The sequence below is a fragment of the Apus apus genome, chromosome 4, assembly GCF_020740795.1.
Source record: "Apus apus isolate bApuApu2 chromosome 4, bApuApu2.pri.cur, whole genome shotgun sequence".
Taxonomy (NCBI): Eukaryota; Metazoa; Chordata; class Aves; order Apodiformes; family Apodidae; genus Apus; species Apus apus.
In genome coordinates this window covers 36,327,492-36,350,720 of record NC_067285.1, presented here as the reverse complement: position 1 = coordinate 36,350,720, position 23,229 = coordinate 36,327,492, and the positions used below count along the sequence as shown (strand labels likewise).

Here is a 23,229-nt window from a genome sequence, read left to right as displayed (position 1 = left end):
TCCCTCCTCACATCTCCTCTCAGTCTCTCCTTTTGCAGTTTCAATTTGCTCCCTCTTGTCCTATTGCTACTTGCCCTTATAAAAAGTCCCTCTCCAGCCCTGGAACATGTACCTAGAGCTGCTTCAAGCAGGAGGCAGACACATTCCTCAGCTGTGTTGCTTTGGGTGCCCGTGCCCAGGGGCTGAGGGGTCTGTGTGAGGCTGCCCGAGGGTGGGAAGAGCCGGTTCCAGCTGCCCCACAGCCAGTCACTGCCCAGCCCCTCAGCCCCACTGGTGGTGCTGCAGGGAAACGGTGTAAGAACAGGGAAAAGCTCTGGAAAGGTGAGGAGAAAAGGGTGAGGAAAAACCCTGTCAGCACCGAGCTGGGGGAGAGGAGGGTGAAGAGGAGAGCGAGGAAGGAGGAGGATGATGATGAGGAAGGAGGAGGCAGCCATCTGGACACCTGTGTGGAGAGCATGATTGGGCAGGAAAGGTGTGGGGAGGAAATAGAGGGAGAGTGGTGTTACGGGCTGACCTTAACCCTCATTCTCCACCTTTATCTCAACCCATGAGATTTCTCATCTTATTCTCACCCCATCCTGTTGAGGAGGGGAGGGAGTGAGCGCGTGGCTGGGCAGGTGCCCCACAGCTGTGCATTAATACCATACACCAGCTGACCCTAAGGAGCCTTCCATGTTAAACTGCTCCACCACGAGCCATGTCATGGCAGCCCAGTGAGCATCCACCAGTGCTCCTACACCCTGGCTACCAGCTAATCCAGGGCAATCCCAACCTTCCCAAGTCAGCAGTGCTTCAGATGCTGCTTTCCTATAGCCACTTCCCCCTGGAGCCAAATTCACTTCCATCTACAAACATGGGAGACAGGAATCTTCCTGCTTCCAACTTAATAGCCAGGTCCTTACTGGATTTAATCACCTTTTACACAAGAATGTAACTTGCACTGAAGTGCATCGTTGGATGATCCTTAACGTTTGCATCACACCCTTGAGCTTTTAAGAAGCTGGATTTGCAGATCACTGCCTCAGCAGATATTTAAAAAAGGAATAAAAAAACCCCACCATTACCAAATGCTCAACATCAGACACAATAAATTAGCAGATAAAATATCACTTTAGCACTAGGGCTGCATATCTTCTTGGGATAGCTGCCATCTGTGTATAATGTACCATCAAATAGTTGCAGTTTAGTGTGTATATCTCTTCCATTGCTGAATATTTAATAAAAATATGTTGTTCTGTATAATTTTTCCTTATCCTGCTGCATATTAATAATACCCAAATTGATTTACTGTCTATCAAGCTCTAAAATACAGCAAATTTTCTTCAAATCTTTAAGATCAGATAATAAAAACAGAGCACTAGTAGCCCACAAAATACAAGTACCATAATATTAAAAAGTTACTTTGTCCCCCCCCCAATCCAGTTCTAATTAGCACTTGTCATATTTACAACACCATTCATTTTATGTGTGCTATATAAAGCCCATGTAAGTGGCTGGCAAAATTTGCTTTGGTTTGGGGAAGAAAAGGAGACAAAGCTGAACCTTCCAACAACTTCAGCATATGCAAGTCTAAGACAATGTATACTTTTCCACTATGGAAATAACAGAATATGGAATAATTATCTCATGATCAGGTAGTTTCTAAATTAGTCTTGATCTTGCAGATCACTGTTGTCACCAAGAGGCACCCTTCCACTGTACAGGCGTCTGACGTCAGTGGTGAAAAGGCTGAGGTCTGAAATGAAATTGTTGATTTTACAAATGTTCTTCTAATGTTTTTCAATAACAGAAATTGCTAATCCCTATATGCTTTACTACAACTTCAGTTTCAAAAAACTAAACTTAATCTTTAAACTTTAATACTATGTAGAACCTTTAATATACTGAAAGTATTTCAGTGTACTTAAATACACCTCAATAACTTACATTAATGATGCTTGCTATAGAAACTTCAAAAATACCCAACAAAATACCTTGTTTTATGCACACTCACCTGTCAGGGATTTAATGTGTCATACTATTAAAAAATGCTACACAGAATGCATTTCAATTTCAGTTTGTGCTCACACAGGCTGCAGAGCCACAGTTCCTGAGCCAGGTTTAATTGTTTGGCCTGGCTTTGTGCATAAGCGAGGGGAGAGCTGGAGCCCAGGCAGTTTACTCATGGCTACAGATAGTCTAGTATGTCCTGCAATAGAATCCAGGTTTGGGAAAAAATGCTTAATATTTGAAATTACATCGAAATCCTTTACTGATTGTACAGGGCACAGACCTCCCTGTCTACATGTGTAATGGCTGCCTAGACCTTGCCTGCTCCTAGAAGTTCCAACGCTGGTTACTGCCTCAACCAAGGCAACGTGCACCACTAAATACAACCCCAACTGTGAATCACTAACCACCTCACAGCCAGAAGGAAGGAAGGAGACAGTTTTAAAGACCTCAGAGCTGTAGCTCCTATGACCTCTCAGCTGTAGCTCCTATGACCTCTCCCTGGCTTTTCTCTGTTTAAAATGGCAGGACTCAGCTCCAAGCACCAGCAGTTCATTTCTGGTTCTCCAGCCTCACGGGAAGAACATCAGGAAGGGAGCAAAATCATTTTATCTGAATGTCTCTTACCAGACAGTCAGTCATCCATGTTCTTTCTCCACAGCACATTGTGGAAGCTCCAGTGGCCCTACCCATGATTTTTTAACCTTCACAGACACAGAAAAAACAGCTCTGGGCCCCAAATGCACCTCAGGTCAAGGCCAGGCTGGCCCCAGGGCCACCCACCCTAACTGTGGGAATACTGCCTGGATGCAGTGGGTTTTTAAACCCACATTAAAAGCTATGAAGAGAACTGCCCGCTGTAATTCCAAAAAACTGGAGTCAAGCCGAAGCAAGAAAGGAGAGCTTTTCCACTTCTGAAGACTATTGCAATAATGACACCTCCAGAGGAGGCAGCACATGCTCCCAATACGCACCACCAGCGGTATGTATTTTTAGACAATATAAAGATTCCTCAAACATCAAAGGAGCTGACAGCAATCAAAGCTGTATTGTAGGGGCTAGTGTTGCTGGGGCCACACTGCTGGACTCTGAAGCTCTCTGAAGTTGGCTTTATTGTTTTTTGTGCTCCACTTCAATAATATGCTAGTACCACACAACAGTGAGTAGGTAGCAGCTGGCAATCTTCTCCTCAGCCTCCTAGCAGCTACCCTATGAGAGGGCTTATCAGGCAAGAGAGAAAGGAGAAGAAAGTTCAGCCAGGAGATGAGGTTACCAGATACTACTTTTATGAACAACATAACAATCCGAATACTTCAGTGACTGGAAAACAAAAATATTTTAAAACAGCACATTACGAGCTGCTTTCTTGGAGACATGATAGAAGCAACAAGTCCTGAAGAAAAGCCAGTGAGTGAAATTCCACTTTTATCTTATCTTTCTTTCTTACATTCCCCATTTGAAGATAAAAGGTTGTGGGAGATTTAAATGCTGGGAAGTGCTCTCCCTCTGTGTCATTCTCTTTGGACAATGAGGTTGTCACATTATCAATACCAGGCCCAGAACATGAGAGCCACTTATACACCCACTTCTATGCCTTCATGAAATGCTATTTGTGCACAATTGCCAAACTCAAAACACAAACTCAAAAGAAGCAGTTAAGTGGGACTTGGTATCTTTATTTTTTTTTTAACATGAGAGAACCTGGTCTAATCATGCTAAATTTGCAGGCTGCTCTTCTTTATCAGGTGGAGAATAGAAATAATTCTACCAGTAAGAATGGAGGTCTTAGTGGGGGCATTGCTCACCATTGGCACAGCTTGTCAAGTATGTTCACAGCAAGGCACGTCTCAATGGCCCTGCACACCCTACCCCTGGAGAGAAGGTCTCCAGCCCAGCCACCAGACTGTTTCTGATCCTTTCTGCATCACAGCAAGCTGCTTTATAAACAAAAGGCAGCTCCTTTCTCACTTGTTTTCTTGCTTACATCCCTTCACTTCAATTTCTCTTAACAAATGGGCATGCAAAATGACAGCACGACATGTGAACTTCAAAAAAAAAAAAAACAGACCATCATAAGCAAATGAATTAATGAAAACCGTGCACTGTAAGGAAAACATAAACAGGGAACAAAAAGTGAAAGACCTCTAACAGAACACATTTCCGAAAGATGATCCTTACACCAAACAGAACACATTGAACTGTACTCGAGCGTGGGGTTACAGACTGTGCCACACTTGTCGGGTGCTGCTAAGCACTGATGAGCAAATGAGTTTCATTAGGAGATGAGTTACCTTCTCTGCGCAGGAGGAGCACTATCGGATGCTTTGACAGTGAGAGCGTAGGAGCGCCCCACTGCCAGCACCACTCCCGGAGCAATGCTGATAAGGCCTGTTCGGTCATTGATGGTGAAGTCTCCCTGATCCCCAGCCAAAATTTCATACACTATCTGTCCATTGGGTCCCTCGTCCGCATCTACAGCCGTGAGCTGCAATTCAAAACCAGAATGTCAGCACGCATGGTTCAGTGTGGTATTTTAATAGTTTTTTTTTGCAAGGCAACTCAGCAGGGGTAGAGGAAGCAGAGGGGAAATTTGAACACCTGTAACATATGCAGTAATTTCTAATTACTGTACAACAAGGATACACCTATTATCCTTCATTTAAATTGTAAAGACATCATGAAGCAGAAAAAAACCTGCTTACCTAAGATTGCAAGCACATTATTTTAAGATACAAATTAAGAAAACCAATTAAGAGCAAGTTTAATCTCTTTGGATTGGAATTGGTAACACTTCCTATAAAGGGGGGAGGTGGCAAGAAGATACTTATTGTGTTGCAAATGTAACAAGAGGATTGCATTTAACTACTTTAACTACTTGAAGTTCCCATTGCTCTCTACACTCTTCAAACTGCCAACTTTGTTACTGCCAGAAATCCTGCTGCCTGGGTCTTGTATTACAAGCCCTTGTCAGGTGGAACTGGAGAAGGATGTCTGTGTTACTCAGGTGTGCATGTACCTGAAAGGGAGTCAAGTGAGTAGAAATGGCAGCTGTTCTCCCATATGGGTACATGGGTAGGAAACACAACCACATGCAAGGCTCATCTCACATGGCAACATGACAATACCTGCCTGACAGGATGCTTGGGGCCACCTCTGTGCTGTCTGATAACCCAGCATGTACTGCTGGACTTGGCTGCCTTTACACCATCTCTCTGCTACATCATCATTCCTGTTTCTGCTATACAACTGATTCTGAGCACGTGAAAAATCTAAGGTATAAGATTTTAGAGCCAAACGATAATGATTACGGTTACTGGAAATGAGGGGGTTCTTACCTTGCCCCTGGGAAAGGCAGTGGGTTTATCCCACATATGCCATGCTGAATCATTTCCACGCACAGCCAGAAACCACAGCTCAGTAATCCTATGTGGGTGCTGGTAGCTGTACCAGTGCCCTGACTGCAATGCCATAACACAGACCCAACATTTGAGATTGCAGATCAGATCCCTGTTGTAACAGTCAGAAATCTGCGCCCACACCTCCGTCACGCCCGTTGGCAGCCCCATGTCCTAGTTAAGCCTGTTGCTCTCTCCTCTTCCTTCACACACATATGGAAAACACAAGTCATTCTACATGCAATGTATTATCACACAGCAAACTGCTCACAGTGCCATGCACTTGACTTGTATTACCACAATTAAAATTCTACTTTAATTATTACCACATTCAGGAAAGAAAAAAAAAAAAAAGAAAAAAAAAAGAAAAGGAATACAGCATTCAGTTACATTATGGTTGAACAACCAAAGCACCACCAAACTGCACCAGTGCCTCTGGACTTTATAAGGTCAATTTCTTCTTCCCACAGCGGTTATTTTGCCCCCACACACACTGGTTTTGAGGTTGGCTCTTAATTTTGTATGGGATGACAAGGCAGTGCAAACAGAACTTGAACTTCTAGGAGGCCACAGCAGGTAGTGGCAGCACTGCCTCTGCATCCAGCTGCTCCCTCCCAACAGCAGGGGAGTGGAAATGCCAGGGAATGATGGCACCAGGGGCTGCTGCTGCTCCCAGCAAGGGGCACCAGCAGCTACAGCAGCACAGCTCCTCAGGATGCACTAAGCAGTAAAAGATCCCAGCCTCAGAAATTATTCCCTGCAGGGCTCCTCCAGTGAATAAAGAACAGATATGGACTTTCTTTCTGCTGGCCTATCTGTTTTAGCTTTCACACAAACACACATGCCAGTGGGCAGCACTGCACGTAGGGTTTCAAGCCCAGGATTTAAGGTTAACACACAACGACACAAAACCTCAGGAACTACTGGGGTGTCCAAAGCAGGATCAATAGACATGATCTCAGACAGGGCCAGCCAACAGAGCAGGCTAAATATCTCCCTGCTGGACACCTTTTCTCAGCCCTGTGGGCAGCACTGCAGCCAGGGAGAGGAACTCACTGAAGTCTCTGCTACTTTAGGATACAATATAATAGCCTATTAAGCAATACAGCATCACCCTCAACCTTCAGCAGGTCACAGGCTTTTTGGAGCACCACCTGCAACTTTCAAACCACCTTTGCCTGAGGAAAGCAAAAAAACTGGAAGAGCAGAAACTGAACCTTGCAACTAGAACAAGGGAGATGATGAATAAAACCCAAAGCTGTAATATGCAAGTTAATGCACATTTTGCACACTAAGGGAAGTGTGCAAAAAACTCAGGGATCGAGCTGCTTTATAGGATAACCTCAATTCTTCATGCACTTAGGCTCAGTGAAATAGGAAACTTCATGGAACAAGTCAAAAACTTGATCAAAATCAAGAATGAAGCCCACAGTAGCTTAAACAGACTAAATTAAATGAAATGCTAAAAGGTGAGTGAAGGGAATTGAAAAAAAGTGGAGTTTACCTTCTTTGTCAGGATGACAAACTACTGCTGCTGCTAGGGCCTGAGTACTTTATGGAGCAGCAACTGGTTTGAACATGGAATAGGTTGCTCAAAGTATTCAGCAAGTGAAATGCTTGTTAGCTGAGGTACTTTTCTCCTGAAGGACCCAGCATTCTGCTTTCACACCCAGCACAGTGATCCAAAGCAAATCTCCAACAAAATGGTATATCTGAACTGTTCTTATTTTGATTTCTTTGTCATAGATGCTTCCCTCCAACAACGCAAGCTGATCACTGGTGCTCTAGAATGAGCAAGTCTTAATTCATCCTCCTATAGTATTTTAAGACATACTGTACATTTAACACAGGATAAATACTTTACCTCAAAAAAACCACAAAGCAGAGAAGATCTCTTCGAAGTTTTTTTTTAAAAAACACCCCAAATTAATACCCCTGTGTTATTTTATTATTACTGGGAATGCATGTATTTCATTCTGTATTTTCTTTTCAAATGGTGAAAAAGTCATCCTATGAAGACTGCCCTTTTGGAAAGTGCTTTGCATTCCCCCCATATGGTGCCTTGATACATCAATATATTACCTTGCAATGATCAGTCTCCACATACCCAAACTCAGCATATAAACCTGACTTTCTGCACCCTCCCAAGGTTCAAATCCCTCTCAAACTGCTTTGCTTTAATCACTCATTCTAGAGTATCTATACACAACTGTTCATTATCCTCATAGACAGGAACTATCAAACTAAGTGACAAAGTTAAGAAAAGTGCTGTAAAAACCTTCTCCACTGAACTTCACAAGTAACAAAACACAAAAAGGTAAATAAAGTCTTCATGGAAAATGCAGGGCCCTAAGTATTTAATGTCAGGGTTTGGAACAAGGCCAGTTTTTACTGGGATGACCTGAAAAATGAAATTAATTGACTACACAAGCACATAGATTAATAAGGTTAATTAAACTTACAAACACTGAGTGCTTGAAAAGATAAGTGATTTGAATGATGTTTTGGGGAGTAAAAGCAGGAATCAAAACCAGAATTAAACAGAGTTAAAGCCTAACAGCTGCCATAATACATGATTCTATACATTCCCTCTCCAGCTGTCCCAGACCGACAGAGCTTCATAGTTAACAAGATTTCAGAAACATTGTCTAAAATACGCAGAAAGAAGCACGAAACAAGATTTATTTTACTTTCCTAAAATACTTTTTGCATCCAGCAGTAACAGCTTCAGCCCATTAACATTTAAGGTGTTGAAACTTTTGCAAAATAGGTACATGTTCTGTTGCAGTAAGAAGTGATCTTCTTGGAAGGAAAAGGGGACTTGCAGCCACAGCTTAACAACTTACAAGGACACATTCTTGGTCACTATATAAGCTCTGTCCAGACTCACTTTACACTGGGAGGAAGGTGGGCTTCAACATTTAACCTGCAGCCATTAGTTTCACTAGGAAAAGCAGTCATGAGTTTCTGTGTGTCACGGGCAAACAGGGTTGTGATGGAGCTATTCTGGAACTTGAGCCAAGAAAACACTAACACTAACAGAGTAGGTCAAAATACTTGTTCAATATCTTCTTCAGACATTTCATTAAATCTCTATCCATTATTTTTACTTCAGTATGTATTTGTATTTACTGAGAGATGCAAACATAACCCTGTTGTGTTTTCTGTTTCTGCTAATAATGTTTAGTTTGTAGGTGGAAATTAATATGCTGATGGACTGAAGGCAACGGGCTGCAAATAACCACATAAATAAAACATTAAGTGTGGTTCAGAGATGACTTTCATAAAGATTTCCTCTAAATTGTTCTCTGGCTTTACAGCAAGATGCCTGTTTAAGAGCTGTAAACCAGGAGCATATGCCAAGCTGCAAATACCCAAACACGTCTCTAATAAATCATTTAGTGTGTGCCTGTATGGAAGGATGGCTGCAGTCACACGTGCCTGTGTGCAGGGAATGAACACAAACTGTTTCAAAGAGACAAAGTGATCTAGCACTGAGAAGCTGCATTTGAGGTAATGGCAAACCAGTCCCAGAGGGGGTATTTATTTAATGGCTCTAAATAAAATCTGTCCCTGTGTATAACTGAAAACACTGTTACTGCTCAAGACTAATTCTACTGTGAGCGAGAGCTCAGTGGTAGACACTTCACTGCCTGCAGTTTTACCATGTTTTCCCTTTCTGCTGTCACTTGTGACCTCCAGCACAGCAGCTGTTAATGCCCTGAGGTGTGAAGTTAAGTGCTCTGCCTAACCAGGATCTGGGGCAGGGCCTCCAAACTGACCTGTGCTGGTGATCTCAGGCAGAACTGCTCCAGCTCGTCCAGGGTGAGCAGGGAATGCACTAATCCACTGCACAGCTTTTTGGTTTTTGGGGGTTTTTTTCCATTTTCAATCATGGAGTTATTTAACTGGTCTTGCAAGAGAGGCTTGAACACGGGCCATACCTCTGCACCAGGAAATTAGGTAGAATATAAACAGATAAATAAAAATAAGTTATTTTTGTTTCATATATTTAAAGCAGAATACTCACAGACTCTGCTTCTTAAGGCCAGTTCATGAGTTTTTCTGTAAAGAGAACATATAAAAAATGCCTTTCTGGGCCAAGAAGTCTTCGACCTTCAGACAAATGTGCACAAGAATTTAGGTGGATAATGTTTTTTGCCATCCTCTGTCCTTTCTCAGCTCTCTGATTTTATTGCTCAGCATTCTCTGTTCCCTGTACAGCACAGTTTATGCTGTATAAAGAAGTGAGAGATGTCTAAAGAAACAGAGTGGCTTTAAGTTACTTATGTGAAACGTTCTGCATGGCTGTTGCTGACCCCAACCATCACTGTGTAACTAATTTAAATATCTGAATCACAGGAAGAAAGGACTAACAGGAAAGTGGAAAACAGGACAGCAAAATTATAATAATACAAAAAAAGATGGAATTAGGTACTTTAATAGGTTTAATATTAATCACTCTTCTTGGTGATTATTATTATTTAGCACACATTTAACTGCTTTAAATGACAGATTTCTCAATCAGCTAGTCTCTCTCAGGATGCACCATAAAAAAGCCTATAAAAGCAGACGGAAAAATCAGGCAAGAAATTCTCAAGCAGAAAGAGCCAGAATATACAGACATTTAAACCTAACATAGAAAATCTTCTCCTCAACCTGAAATAAATAATAAGTTCCCAAACCAATTCTATTCTCAACAGTGATACCACCATAGCCCCTGCCCAAGAAGTCAGGAAGCAGAGACTTCCTGCTTCACTCTGCATCCTCAGAAAGTGGAGGGAGGTTGTTCCCACAAAGGGGACAAGATCCTCTATCATGACACTCTCAGACTTTCTGCCAAGCACACAGGCAGAGCTGCAGCTGACACGTACAACTGGAAGGCAAAAGGTAGATTACCCACCAGCCCGAGGCTCCCAGATGAAACCAATGCAACTCAGTAGCACACACATTTGTTTCCCTTCTTTTGCTTCTCTTAGAGGCAACAGGGAAAGGAAGGAAATCCCTTGCTCTAACTATCCATCGGGGTAAAGAAAATGGGGAGAAATCCCCCTGAATTTCACTTGTATATTTCTTTTCCTGTTATTTTTAATTTTCAAGTGGAGCATAGGGATTTTTAAAATTATTTGTCTAAGAGTATCAGACTGAAAACACAATCCCACCTATTAGCTAATATGGTTGGGTTTTTATTTCCTAGAGTAAAATCAAAAAATAATTTCCCACAAAATAGGATGGAAAGCAAGTACACACTGGGTTTATTTGTACATTTCCACACAACTGCCCTCAGCCAAAAGAAGAAAAAAACTTAATAACTTTATTACCCTCAGGATAATAAAAGCAAAGTGGCAACTACATGAGAGCACTTACACTGCTAGACCAGAAATTGGCATTTTTTGTAGAAAGATGACATGCTTCATTAAAGAAATACCTTCTTGATTATCTCTGTCTTCAGAGATAATCTTTCTTTTGAAGTCTGAGTAGGTAGCTAGGTGCAAGCCAGCACTTACGTGTAAATGATTATGAGGTTGGACAGATTCAGTGAGGTCAGTGTTCTTTTTCTAACCTACCTTCTCTGACAAGAAAAAGTGGTTTTTGCAGGCTAATCATACGTGACCTGGGTCATTTTCCTCCTGGGAGTTCCCATAGCTGATCATCATCCCACAGTATCTCAAGTGATTCTTAAACCAATTATGAGATGGGTTACAAGATGAGTTTGTTCCACACACAGAGAACAAGTTAAATATATCACCAAAATCACTGCATTAGCAGTTAAAAAAAAAAATTAAGTCAGAAGTCTGTTTTACATTCCAGAAGGTATTTATAAAGCAGAAGCAAACACTGATTCAGCAGCACATCCCCACCTTCCTGGCCTAAGGAAACCCCTGGGCATTCTTGGCACCACAGACTTGGTGGCTACCCAAGTGCCTTCTCTCAACTCCTGCAAGGGTGCATGACAGACTCAGTGCCTGCAGCCCGGGCAGAATAACCAGGTGAGCAACTCCCCAAATACCCCAGCAGCCTGGAATCATCACTACTGGCATGACCATGGTCTGCAGAAATCTTCTGGTGAGTCTTAGCTTTTTTTCTTTTTTTTTTTTAATGTCAGTTGGTTTATAAACTCAAAGCACCTGGCAATGTAAGATGAGTTGAAAAACACCCCCATTTCAAACCAGGCAGAATTATCTCCCCTCCATCCCTGACCATATTGTAAACTCACAGAGTCTATAAGTAACCACTCGTTGCTTGCAGACAGAAGTGTGGAGGAGGGAAAAACCCTCACTCTCAGAACTCTTAGGCTTTCCAAAACAAATTTAATTCTTAGCAAAGCCAAGTATAAAGCCTGGTCTCCCCACTACTTGTTTCCAACTTCCCAAAGTCTTTCTAGAAGGGACCAGTTCCAGATCCACATCAGGCCTTGGCTAAGTTCAAACGCTGCACAACATTTACACCTAAACGTCTCTCCTCACCATTTCTGTCCTTTTGCTTTTTTATCTCTGCCATATTTCTAAACCCACATAATTTCATTGATCTGATTGATGGTCTTTGCACAAGCAGTTACACAGCCAGAGTGGGGGAAGGCACAAGGTAACTGCTGCTGATGGGCAGTGGAGGAGCAGGAGCATCATAATCCCAGACTGAACCTGCTCACAATAAAGTAATTTCAGTCTCTGTTAAACTAATTCTGGTGGAACAGGCTAATGCAGATGACTGCAGAGTTCCCTCTGTCTTCTCCAAGAAGAAACAATTAACTAAAGAATTTGTACTCCTGCTCTTTTCACACCTCCAGGGTCTGAAAATATTTACAGGTGAAATAGCAGAAGGTGTAAACCCTCAGGACAGTACAGTCCCTCTGAACACACAAGTACTTTGCACTGCAGTTGCTTTGGAGAAGCACAGTAGCTGCTCTGCTTCATCCCATGTGTCATCCATGCACTTACACCACTCAGGCAGCTCAGAGAATCCTTCAGGCCAACTTTGGGCACCGGAACTAGTCTTACCACACAAGCTGCAGTCTGACTTAGCAACATCTTCTGCCTTGTGCTGCCTGGCACATGAAATTTTAAGAGGAAAAACCATTTGGATGCTGGGATACTTTAAATCCACAGCACACCGCTGCACCTGATGCCCTGCACACCAAAGGCCATGTCATAACCCTGATGAACCCCCCCATGATCACCACGTGATTCTTGGGGTGCCCTACACAGGGACAGGAGATGGACATGATGATCCTGATGCACCCCTTCCAACTCAGCATATTCTATGATTCTGTGGTTTCTTCTTGAGCTATAGTGCTTATGCTTTATGAAAGAAATCTTTAAATTTAAATTACAATTTAATGTTTTTCAGCACTGTATGTATTTCTGTACCTTAAATACCACACAAATGTGTTGTACTCAAAAAATCCACCTTTATACATGGAGTTAAAGAGTTTATGAGATGCTGCAAGAACAGTTCCTGATGTCAAACCTTATGCATAGCTCCTGAGCTCTACCTGCTTTTTGCTCACTTAGACAACAGTACTTGCTCTCTGTCTTCCACATAGCCTTGTGCAAAGCTGGAACTTATCTTTAAAACTTGTTGGTTTTTTTTCCCCTTAAAATGTTGCTGAAAATGTCCCCAGGGCTGTCACTGATGCTGTTAATCACTTAGAACCCAGACTGAAGATGAGACAAGAATAACATAAATGAAGATCCAAAGATAGCAAACGCATCAAGTCAGTTCAGCTCAAGCAGGGCACATGCCAAAAGAGACACTGAACTTGCTCCTAATGCCATTAAATCACTGCTGCCTGCCCAAGCTCAGCTGCTGATTAAATTTCAGAAATGCTTTTTTATTAGTTAAGTCAGCTAATGAGTATTTCTTTTCCCTTAATTCTGCTGTCATCCTTGAATGGAGGCTCTACCAGCAGCACCTTGTCTTCTCATGCAGCTGGACTGGAAGCTCTCAAAAGCATGGCTGAAATGTTGGAAGAATAACTCCCCAATCCCCCTTTTTCTATGAACTTCAGTGCAATCAGGACACACCTCCACGGGCTGCACTATCACATAAATCAGTACTTGCAAACTTTAATTGAAACTGCTTCTCTCTCTGGGTCTGTGTTCAACACATTTTTCAATGCTCATTTGCTCTACAAACAAACTTAGGCTTCTGTAAAAACGACATGGTAAAACATTTCTAGTTATGTCCTACTGAACCCTTTACCTGTTCTCCCAAAACGTTTTATTTCAATATCCCACTAACACAGGATAATAGTTTTTTCCTCTCAAGATTTTTCAGATGAAAAGGCTTAGTAAAACTTCAGATGCAACAGCTGAGCTGCAGCTACACATCTGAGAGAGGCCTGCCATTTAGTATCAGCAACTTTTTAGTAGCTGTGTAACTGATGAAGAGGATGGAGACAGACAAGCTATTTGCAGCTGTTTGCAATGTATTTTCAATTTGAATTAACAAAACCATCTACTGCTAGAAAAGAATGAGATAACAAAGCTAACCAAAAGATCTGAAATTACCTTTATAATGCCTTCCCCAGGCATCATATCTGTATAAATCTTGACACTGTAGGATATATTGGAGAAGGTTGGGGAATTATCATTTGCATCCATCACCACGATGTTGACTGTCACAGGAACACTCTCCTGTACACCATCAGAAGCTGTCATCTTCGGGGGGAAAAAAAACAACAAACAAAAAGCAGAACAGGAACATATTTTAATGGTGTGCTCTTATACAATTCCTACTAGGAGAATACACAGCATGACAACTCAAACACAGCATTTTCCTTTTGCATTTTTATCTGCACTGACAATTACAGGAGGCTTCAGCTGAGCAGTGTGCAAGACTCAGGGCAAAAGCAAAATGAAACCGTCTTTTATACTTATTGTGTCAGAAAAGCAGGAGGAGTGAGAGGGAATAACTGCTCCCCAGGGCCAGGGTGTGGCTGGAAGGGCAGAGCCCTCAAGGAGCAGGACCTGGCCACAACAGCTTACAAACCTGTCTGACACTGCAAGTCTCACCTGGGCACAGCCACAGGCAGGAGCTGCTACACACGTATTAAACCCCCAAGGCAGCATTTTAAGGACAGAGTTACAAAGCCAGAGGCAGTCTTACTCAAGACAGGAAGCCTGAGCTCTCCTTCAAATGCTAAACGGACAGAAAACATGGAAGTCTTTATTGGGAAGCCCTGCAGAGGAACAGGGTTTCTCTACAGCACACGTGCAAATTGCTTAGGGCTGGTTAAGGTGTCTACACCCAGGCTGAGAAATACCTGAGGGAGCATTAAGTCCATTTAAGCTGCTTCTTCTCCTTTTTTCTTTTGTTTGAAGTACTGCTGGCTGTGGTTTACGTTCGCTGCCTTTTTATTTTATATCAAAATAAAGCAGAATGGGGATTACGAGGCCACTTCCATGATTCACAGTGCTGTTCTCACTCAGGATTTCCCCACACTTGCTCTGGATGAGGCCTGAGGTGGCTCCAGGAGCAGTGAGCTTACCGAGAAGGTGTAGAGCTGCTGGACTTCTCTGTCCACAGGCTGCAGCAGGGTGAGGTAGCGGGTGATGCCACTGGGAGTCACAGTGAAAAACGTATTGTAATCGTTCAGAAAGAGATGCAGCTGGGGATCCTTGGTCTTTAAACAATATTTTAAGAAGAGCATTTTATTATAAACTCATATATACCGTTACATTTCCAATTATGCAAGTGCTTGTTTTAGTTGAAGCCTAAATAAGCAGAAAGTACAAATATTGTGACTAAGTGAATCTACAAAACTGTAAAAAGAATCCCCAAACTGTAAAAACTAACACTGCTGAGCTAAAAATCTTATTTTCCTGATGAAGGATGTATTAAAGCTCCACTTTAACCTACAGAGTAAGTGAACCCAATGGTAAATCAATACCTGTCGCTCCTAGTTTTAGATGTTGCTTTTTTTGATTAGAACAATAATTTTGAAGCCAAATGTAAAGCAACGATATAAGGCACGAGACTCAAGCATTTGTCTTTAACCGTATTAAAAACTGAACAAAACCTAACTTGATTAATAGAGCAATAAAACACTTGAGCTGATGCAATGCAAAGAGATAATCCTATGTGTTGAAGCATATCACTGAATAGATGCTGCTGATAGATTCTCTTTATGTCTTGAATAGAATCAAAATTTATTGCTGCAGATTTATGAATCTCAGTTGATTGTGAGTAAACCACAGTAAATCAACTGTGGTTTAACTTTAAATAGGAAGGAACATTTTAAGGTAGAGAAGAGAAAAAAACCCCAAACAAACAAAAAAGGCAAGTCAAGGTATTGTAAAATGGTTGCTGCTGACTTCCCAAGGCAGCCTGCTGGGAATGCAGGCTCCAGGGGAGGATGGCTCCATGGACAACTGGGCAAGCACCAGGAGTGGTGCAGCAGTTCCAAGGCTGTGTGCAAAACCATGCTGCAGCATGAGAGATCCTGAGCAACCAGCAGGGACTCAGCTTTCCCCTTCCATCCTGCCTCCTGGCATGGCTGGCAGATTTAAACAGCATGGGGAAGAAGAATGAAATGTCTCGTGGGGAAAAGGACTGAAATTAATTTTGGGACAAGCAGAATCTCAGCTAACAGAAAGGGGAGGAATGATCCTGCCACAGACAGAATCAGAAGTTATTACTGTATTCACAGGGAATAGAGCAGATTAATTAAAAGTCCAGAACCTCAAGCCAGTCCCTTCCAGTGTGAAGCTATCTGATGGATCCAAAGCTGCAAAACGAGCTTCCCAGCTGGGTCCTTCCCCTGCAGTCTGCTGGATGCCAGGACAGGCAAAAAAGGTGTTTGAGCTTCATATGCCCTCGTGGTTCTGAAAAGACTTCCGGGATGTCCATGTTGTTGAAGTGACAGAAATGTAAATCTTGACCAGGGTGAAAGATCTCAGAAACATCTTCTTCCATCTCTTTAAAGATGCTATTGAGTTATTAAAGTGATTATACTGCAAGGGTATATACTTGCAGTAATACTCTATATTGAAGTTAAGTTTTAAAATAAATTACATTATCTTTTATTGCCTACAGGATCCCAAATAACACTTCTGTGTCCTTGTATGTAATCTGGTCAATTTAACCTGACTTAATGTGCTGCTCTGGGACATAAGTTATCCAGTTTATTTCTGTTCTATGAAGTGAGATTACAGAGGAGGAATGCAAATGGGAGCAGGCAAAACACAAAAGGCTGGGAGATGAGTCCTATAAAAAGTGTTTCAAACTGCTCAAAATAATGTGGAGATGAGGAATCAGGGGACCACTGTCATGAATAACATCTAACACACAATTCAGTGGCTGCACAAGACATAACTTGAAATTATTTTACCGGCTACTTTCCAACCTAATTCTACAGAAGTTGCCCCATGCAGAGCAGGACAGGCAAGAGGCAGAAATAGCTGGAGTCAACACATTATCCAAAAAGTAGAATGGTGAAGGTTGGAAGGGACTTTAAAGACCATCAGGTTCCAACCCCCCTGCTATGAGCAGGGACACCTCCCACCAGACCAGGCTGCACAAGCCTTATCCAACCTGGCTTTAAACACCTCCAGGAAGGGGGCTTCCTCAACCTCCCTGGGCAACCTGTTCCATTGCCTCACTACCCTCATGGTGAAGAATTTCTTCCTGATGTCTAACCTAAATCTCCCCTTTTTCAGTTCAAAACCATTACCCCTTGTCCTCTCACTGCCCTCTCTGGTGAAAAGCCCCTCCCCAGCTTTCCTGCAGCCCCTTCAGGCACTGGAGTAGCATGATGATGTCTGTCCCTGAACATTTTCTCAATCTGAATCTAAAACGCTTCTAGAAGGTTAACTTCTGCCCTGTCATTGTCATTCCTATGTAGTTTAAAAAAAGAAAACAGACCTCTGGAAAGGTCCCCCAATCCCTCCAGGATAGCAGGCAGGAACACTGGAGCTAACTCCAACATCCACTGAGTGTTGGAATGAACAACCACAAGGACAGATCAGCACAACAGGAGGAGAAAGAAAACCCTACAGAGTGATTTGGATTGGAAGGGACCTTAAGGATCATCTCCTTGCAACCTCCCTGCACAGGCAGGGACACAATTTCAGCAATCCAAAATACTGTAAAGCACAGGTTTTGGAAGGCTAAGATGATACTATTTAAATGAGGAAGCATTTCAGTTGCTGAAAGCTCCGTGAAAGAAATACCAGAGTGTTCCAAATGAGTGGTTTCCTATTGCCTAAAGCTTTGCTGCAACTATGCCAGCTTTCAGCAAAATTAAAATTCATTTTACAGCTATGCAAACAGCATTCCCTTTTTCCATGAAAAATTACAGAAGGTAATTGCCAATAATTGTTCACTTTGCAGACAACACAAAATCAGTCAAAAATTTAATTTACAAAAACCCCGGTTAGTTGTTACAGCTCTTGCTTGTCATGTTGTTCTAAACACTAATAAAACATTATTTTTTTTTCCCCTTAATTGTTCTTGAGAGAAACCAGTGATGGAGATTCCATACACTGCAAAGTCATCTCTCCTATTCCTCAGCTATTCTTGTATTAGACATTTTATCCTCACGTGTCAGCTAAATCAGTGCCTATTTCTACTGCCTTCCATGCATGTCAGACCTATAAAGCAATTGATTTTCTCCATCTTGGCACTGGTATGATTCTAAATTTTATCACATTTTATGCTGAGAAGAAGGTCTGCTCAACTTAACTGTGAACATTTCATATGGCAGACAGTGTGAGAGAACACAATTGTGGGGAAAAAAATCCATCTATGTTGCCAACATTCTTTCCAGCCCTTGAATTTTAAAAAACTTTTTAATTTGGGGCCTGGATTTAAGGGTTGTGATTTCTGACTGCATTACTGAGTCATCTAACTTGTCTCTAGAAATTTTTTTGCATGTCATTTTAAGTAGAAAACCATCAGAATTCACACAAAAGAGTGTACATGCAACCTGCAAGGACCATTTCAAGCATGTAGTTCAAACCTGATGTGGTTACATACTTCCAGCTGACTAGTAGGTACTTTTAAAATAATAATAATTTTAAAAAGAGACCTTTTTGTAATAATTAAGATTTTTATAAGGACGTATTATAATTTAATTAACATAAAGCAATCACAGAGTAACCATGGTACCATTTCATGCCCTAAATGAATTTGGTCCAATGTGTTTAAAGGGCTCTTTGCAGGCTTCACAAAACAAGTGACAGTCCCAGACTCATAGAAACAACAACAGGGCAGAGCAAAATGGAGCAGGACAGAGGGAAACAAATAAACAAACCAACCACACAGGTCAAACAGCAAGTAATTTTGCAACCATAATACCCGATACCTACTGGAAAGGCACCTGGTGCAACCTACAAAGAAAAACATGTGATACAAAATGAATACAAGAAAAGCAACACAACCCTGATACTGCTGGACACCATAAAAGCAGTACACTTGGGGAAAAATTGGCTACACACAAAAACACAATAAAATGAGACACAGAAAATGCTCCAATGCTCTCCTAATAAACAAAGCTTGGGTTTGACTTTCTTCTGCTTGAAAACCTCTGGAGAAGTTCCCGAAAATCTGAAAGCCCGTGTGGATGTTTAACATTATGCTCCTGCCCTCCTAGAAGGGCTTACAGCTCTTCCTAATGCCAAGGGTTTTCTACAGTTTCCTTAAATTACACCAAAATTACATGCTGTTGTCCAGAATTAGTAGACAATGACACACGTTCTGTATGTGTTTCACCATCCCCCAAGACTTTTTATAGGGAATATATTTGGCTGATAAATTCTCCAGGGTAGCCAGAACAAGCTTCAAGAGCACCAGAACTGCTTGTTCTTCCCAATTGCTAGCACAGGCTTGTCTCAAAAAACCTGTATCAATAGCTAAGAAAATTTAATGACACATCTTGCTTTTCCAACAGTCTTCAAGTGGAGGATGATCAGCACTGAAACGTCCATGGAAGAGAGTTGTTTTGTTGAAGACATGTTATCAGCATTTAGCCTCCTCACTTCTAGGTGAGGCAGAAGATCTTTTCCACTCATGTCCTTCTTTGAAAAAAATCTGAGATTTCCAGGTTTTAGTTCTTTATTCTTTCAATCCCCACCAAAACCTCTGCAGTCCCTGCCCAAAGCCAGGGCTGAGGCACAAGCATGACCATAATAAAGTCAGGAGTTAAAAAGCACTGAACACTTACTAGCCTTTGTCCATCAAGGTGCAAATGATTGAAAAGCCAACAGAAAAGCTTTGAAAAAAGCATTTTCTGTTCCTCATAAAAATGAGCCACACGTGGGAGAGGGCAAGAAAGAAGTGCCAGCATCTTCAGTGCTTCTGCTAATTAGCGACAGCATTTGTTTTAAACAGAAAACAAATTCCTTGAGGGCTCCAAAGAGCTCAAAGAGAGAAAGAACAGCTTCAGAAGGCAGAAAACATTAGATATTCATGCTACACAAATAAAGGAAGAAATACAATGATTCAATGTTAAGATTGTTGGTTTTTTTCCTTATTAAGCAGAAAGATTCAGAGAAGAAAAGCCCTGTTTTTATAAACCCTAACAGAAGAGATGCAGACTTTTAGCTTTGCCTTTCTCCTTTGTTTGTTTTAATAATGATATTAATGGGCTGGTACATTTTGGAAGAATATTTCCTCAATTATTATTTGGTAATGTGACTATTAGAGTGTCACAGAAGTGCTATGCAGAGACAGCAGCATTATGAGAACTCGTCTCTGGAGAGAACATTGTCTGCAAAACAAGTAGCAGTGAAAGATGTAGGCAATCAGGCAAATACTAGAGAAAAACACTTCTGTATTTAAAATGCTTCAGTACTTCCAGATTAAAAAAAAATCCATAACTTTTCCTTATCTGGATAATATAATTGGAAATCCATACCCTGCATTTGTAGTTACATTTTAAAGTTATTTTATCCATTCTTTGCTCTGACCTCTTGGGGTTGCTGCAGGGACACCTTTATGTAAAATAATAGTTCTTCCAAGTTTCCCACAAGGTCTCTGGAAGCTCTTGACAGACAATGGATGCAGAAACAAAGAAATGGTCTGGTTGAAAAGGATCTGGAGAGGAACCTATGGAAATAGCTGGCCTGCATCATGTTCCACTGCCCAGGGGGCTGCACCTTGTAGGCTTTTGCAGAAACATCAGCCTTCCTGCACAGGTGCTTTTCCAGTGCCTGCTGGGACACGTTCAAGTGCTTTTGAACACTGTGCTGGCACACTTCAGAAACATGACATCCATTTTGTGTGCTAATGAGCAAGGCACAAATGACCTCACACCCTGCGTGTATTCATCAAGACACGGTGTGTGGTGTCAGTAAACACCTTGGGAGCTGAGTAGTACGGAACTGGTGGGAATGCTGATCAGCTGCTTTCAACTTGGAGCTCAAATTCTGGCCTTCCTTTCTCTCTCTTTTTAAGAGAGATTCAACAGTGTTTGGCATACAAGGCAGTGAAGTGGTTTCTGTGTAGCTTTTTCACCAACCCTAACCCCCAGAGCTGAAGAAATCAGCACTCTGCCAGGGCTGAGAAGAGCAGGGAAGCGAGTGGCTCGGGAAGCCGTGTGTGAACAGCACTCAGATCACACTGTTCAAATTCCTCACCTCAGCTTTGGTTTACCTAAGTCTTTAGGTACTCGTGTGGCTTAATTTAATTTATGCCATTTAAACAAACCACTTAATTATATCAGCGCTTGGCAGTGCTGCTCTAGTTAAAGGTCTGTTTGCAAAGTCACATCTCTAAATTAATGTTTAGAAGGTTTATAGCAGGACCCTATTATAATTCTCACAAGGCTTAAATTTAGAATGTGTTTTGGTCTTTTTCTTGAGGTTTGCAGTTAAGATGACCACTTTTTCTTCATGCATTTATCTGAGGACAGGGAGTTATTTTAATACAAAATAGAGTATAATCTCAACTGATTTGTCATTTAGAAGTCTGAATACATTAAGTTCAGCCATTGTTGGTATGGGAAACTAACATGCACAAGCACCTAGAGGATCAGTGTCACCTTCTCATCAGCTATCCCTGCTTCCTAAACACATTCATTTACCAAGATACAATGAAGCCATCAGAACATTAACACCTGCAGAACTTAATAAGCATTACCAGTGCTTACTAATCCACCTTAAGCTAACACCTAGGTCTCAAAGTCAAGCCTTTCTGCCACAGCATGTCCCAGTCTAGAAACCCTTGGCAGTTACTAGTCACCCAACACAAACATTACACCTTTTCAATAATAAACAAAAATAATTCACTGAAAAACTTTTGGCTCTCACTTTGTATCATGTGACTGAACTAGATTTTCACTAACTTAACCAAACTCGTGTTATCCATTGCTCAATGACAAGAAGAAAAAGATGGAAAACAACCAAGTGAAATAGGAAATATTTTTGGGCCCTTCAATGGCAATGTCCTGTGACTATGCAATTTCAGGTCTTTTTTTAACAACCTCTAGTCAGCTGCATAAACCAAACTGTGTTCAAGAATGACAGAGCTGTTTTTTATAGTCTTTGGGTACAGATAATTTAAGCTGCATTAGTGCTCTCAATTCAAATATCTGCTGTAGAGTGGTCAGATTTTTTGTTACTGGTGATGCAATTAAATCTACAAACATTTGGGCCACACCTATGTTGAAAATCCTAGTGCAGAGAAACACAAGTATATGAACGACCCACCCTGTTCAATACCCCAATATTGAGATAACTGCATGGGAATGTGCTGATGTGCTACAGGGAAGGCACAGCAAGAAAACTATGGTCAAACTGCTTGTTTCAGAGCCCCCCTCAAAACTTGGTGTTGAACTTGCCAGTCACAGAAAGCACTTTTGTAGGGAAATACAAATAAATACCAGGATTACATTACAATGTCATTAAGTAGTTTGCATTAAAGGAACAAAGTACTCTTTAATGCAGAAGATTCCATAATTAAATACTTGCAGTTTGAGAGTATGCAAATATTCTGTGCTATACTGATTACCTGGTAGTTACATGATTCAGGCAGGCAGGCAGCCCAAATTCAGCGTTTAATAGTTCAAAGTAATGTCAATTTTCACTCTCCTGTATGATCTGATATGTAGTTACAGCAAAGAACCTTGTATTATCAAATCTGCCTGTGACATCTTGTGGGCAGAGCTGTGCCACTGCCAGGGAAAGGTTAATCAGAGAACTGTTAGCTACAACCTGAAAACCCTCTGGACGTTAATGAAGTCCTAAGTCTTTCTGTTATTACTTTAGTAATGTCAGTGTCACCTACCAGGAAATAAGAGAGTCTTCCAAAAAAACCCACTGGCATGGGAAACTGCCACAAGAATGTACGTATCTGAACTATGACACTGAACAGTATTTAACTAAAGTAGTTGCTTTGAATGACTTCAAGCACGAGTGATTCAGTCCCTCCCTCACCATCCATGACTTTAACTGCTCTGGGCTTTGTATGCACACCAGGATTTTCCTTGGCCATTGCAGCTACAAAGCCTTGAGGGCAAACATCTCCACCCCTGGAGCACAGGTGGACTTGCAGACAAGAGAAATACCAGCAGCACATTGTGGATTAACAGTGAGGTTTTTGTACTATCTTCTGCTGCCCGTTGTCCAAACTGGCAGTGGAGCAACCCGGGCAGAAATGGTTTCTCCAAAACCCTGCCCTGAGTTTCAGACCATACCCACCTAATGCACCAGCCTAGTGTGCCCCTCTGCAGGTGACCAACAGCCTCTCTGCCCATGTCTGTAAGGGTGATATGCAGTCATGAGTGTTGTTAGGTGGGCAGCAACAGTGCCTTAAAATTCCAGATTTCTGCAACAAACAGATATGTACCAAGGCATATTTGAACCTAAGGGTTTCGCTAGTACTTTCATGAAGGTGTGGCTAAACC

General features: G+C 41.7%; 1 protein-coding gene across 4 annotated transcripts in view; it reads right to left on the bottom strand.

Moving 5' to 3' along the window:
* The window catches only part of PCDH15 (protocadherin related 15), a 455,276-nt gene that overhangs the window by 161,929 nt on the left and 270,118 nt on the right, over positions 1-23,229 (bottom strand). For all 4 annotated transcript variants that reach the window (XM_051618391.1, XM_051618393.1, XM_051618392.1 and 1 more), the window contains 3 exons: positions 14,875-15,009; positions 13,895-14,044; positions 4,281-4,474 (listed from right to left, as the gene is read on the bottom strand). In XM_051618391.1, coding sequence (XP_051474351.1) covers positions 4,281-4,474; positions 13,895-14,044; positions 14,875-15,009 — 479 coding nt within the window. The remainder of the gene's footprint in view (positions 1-4,280; positions 4,475-13,894; positions 14,045-14,874; positions 15,010-23,229) is intronic.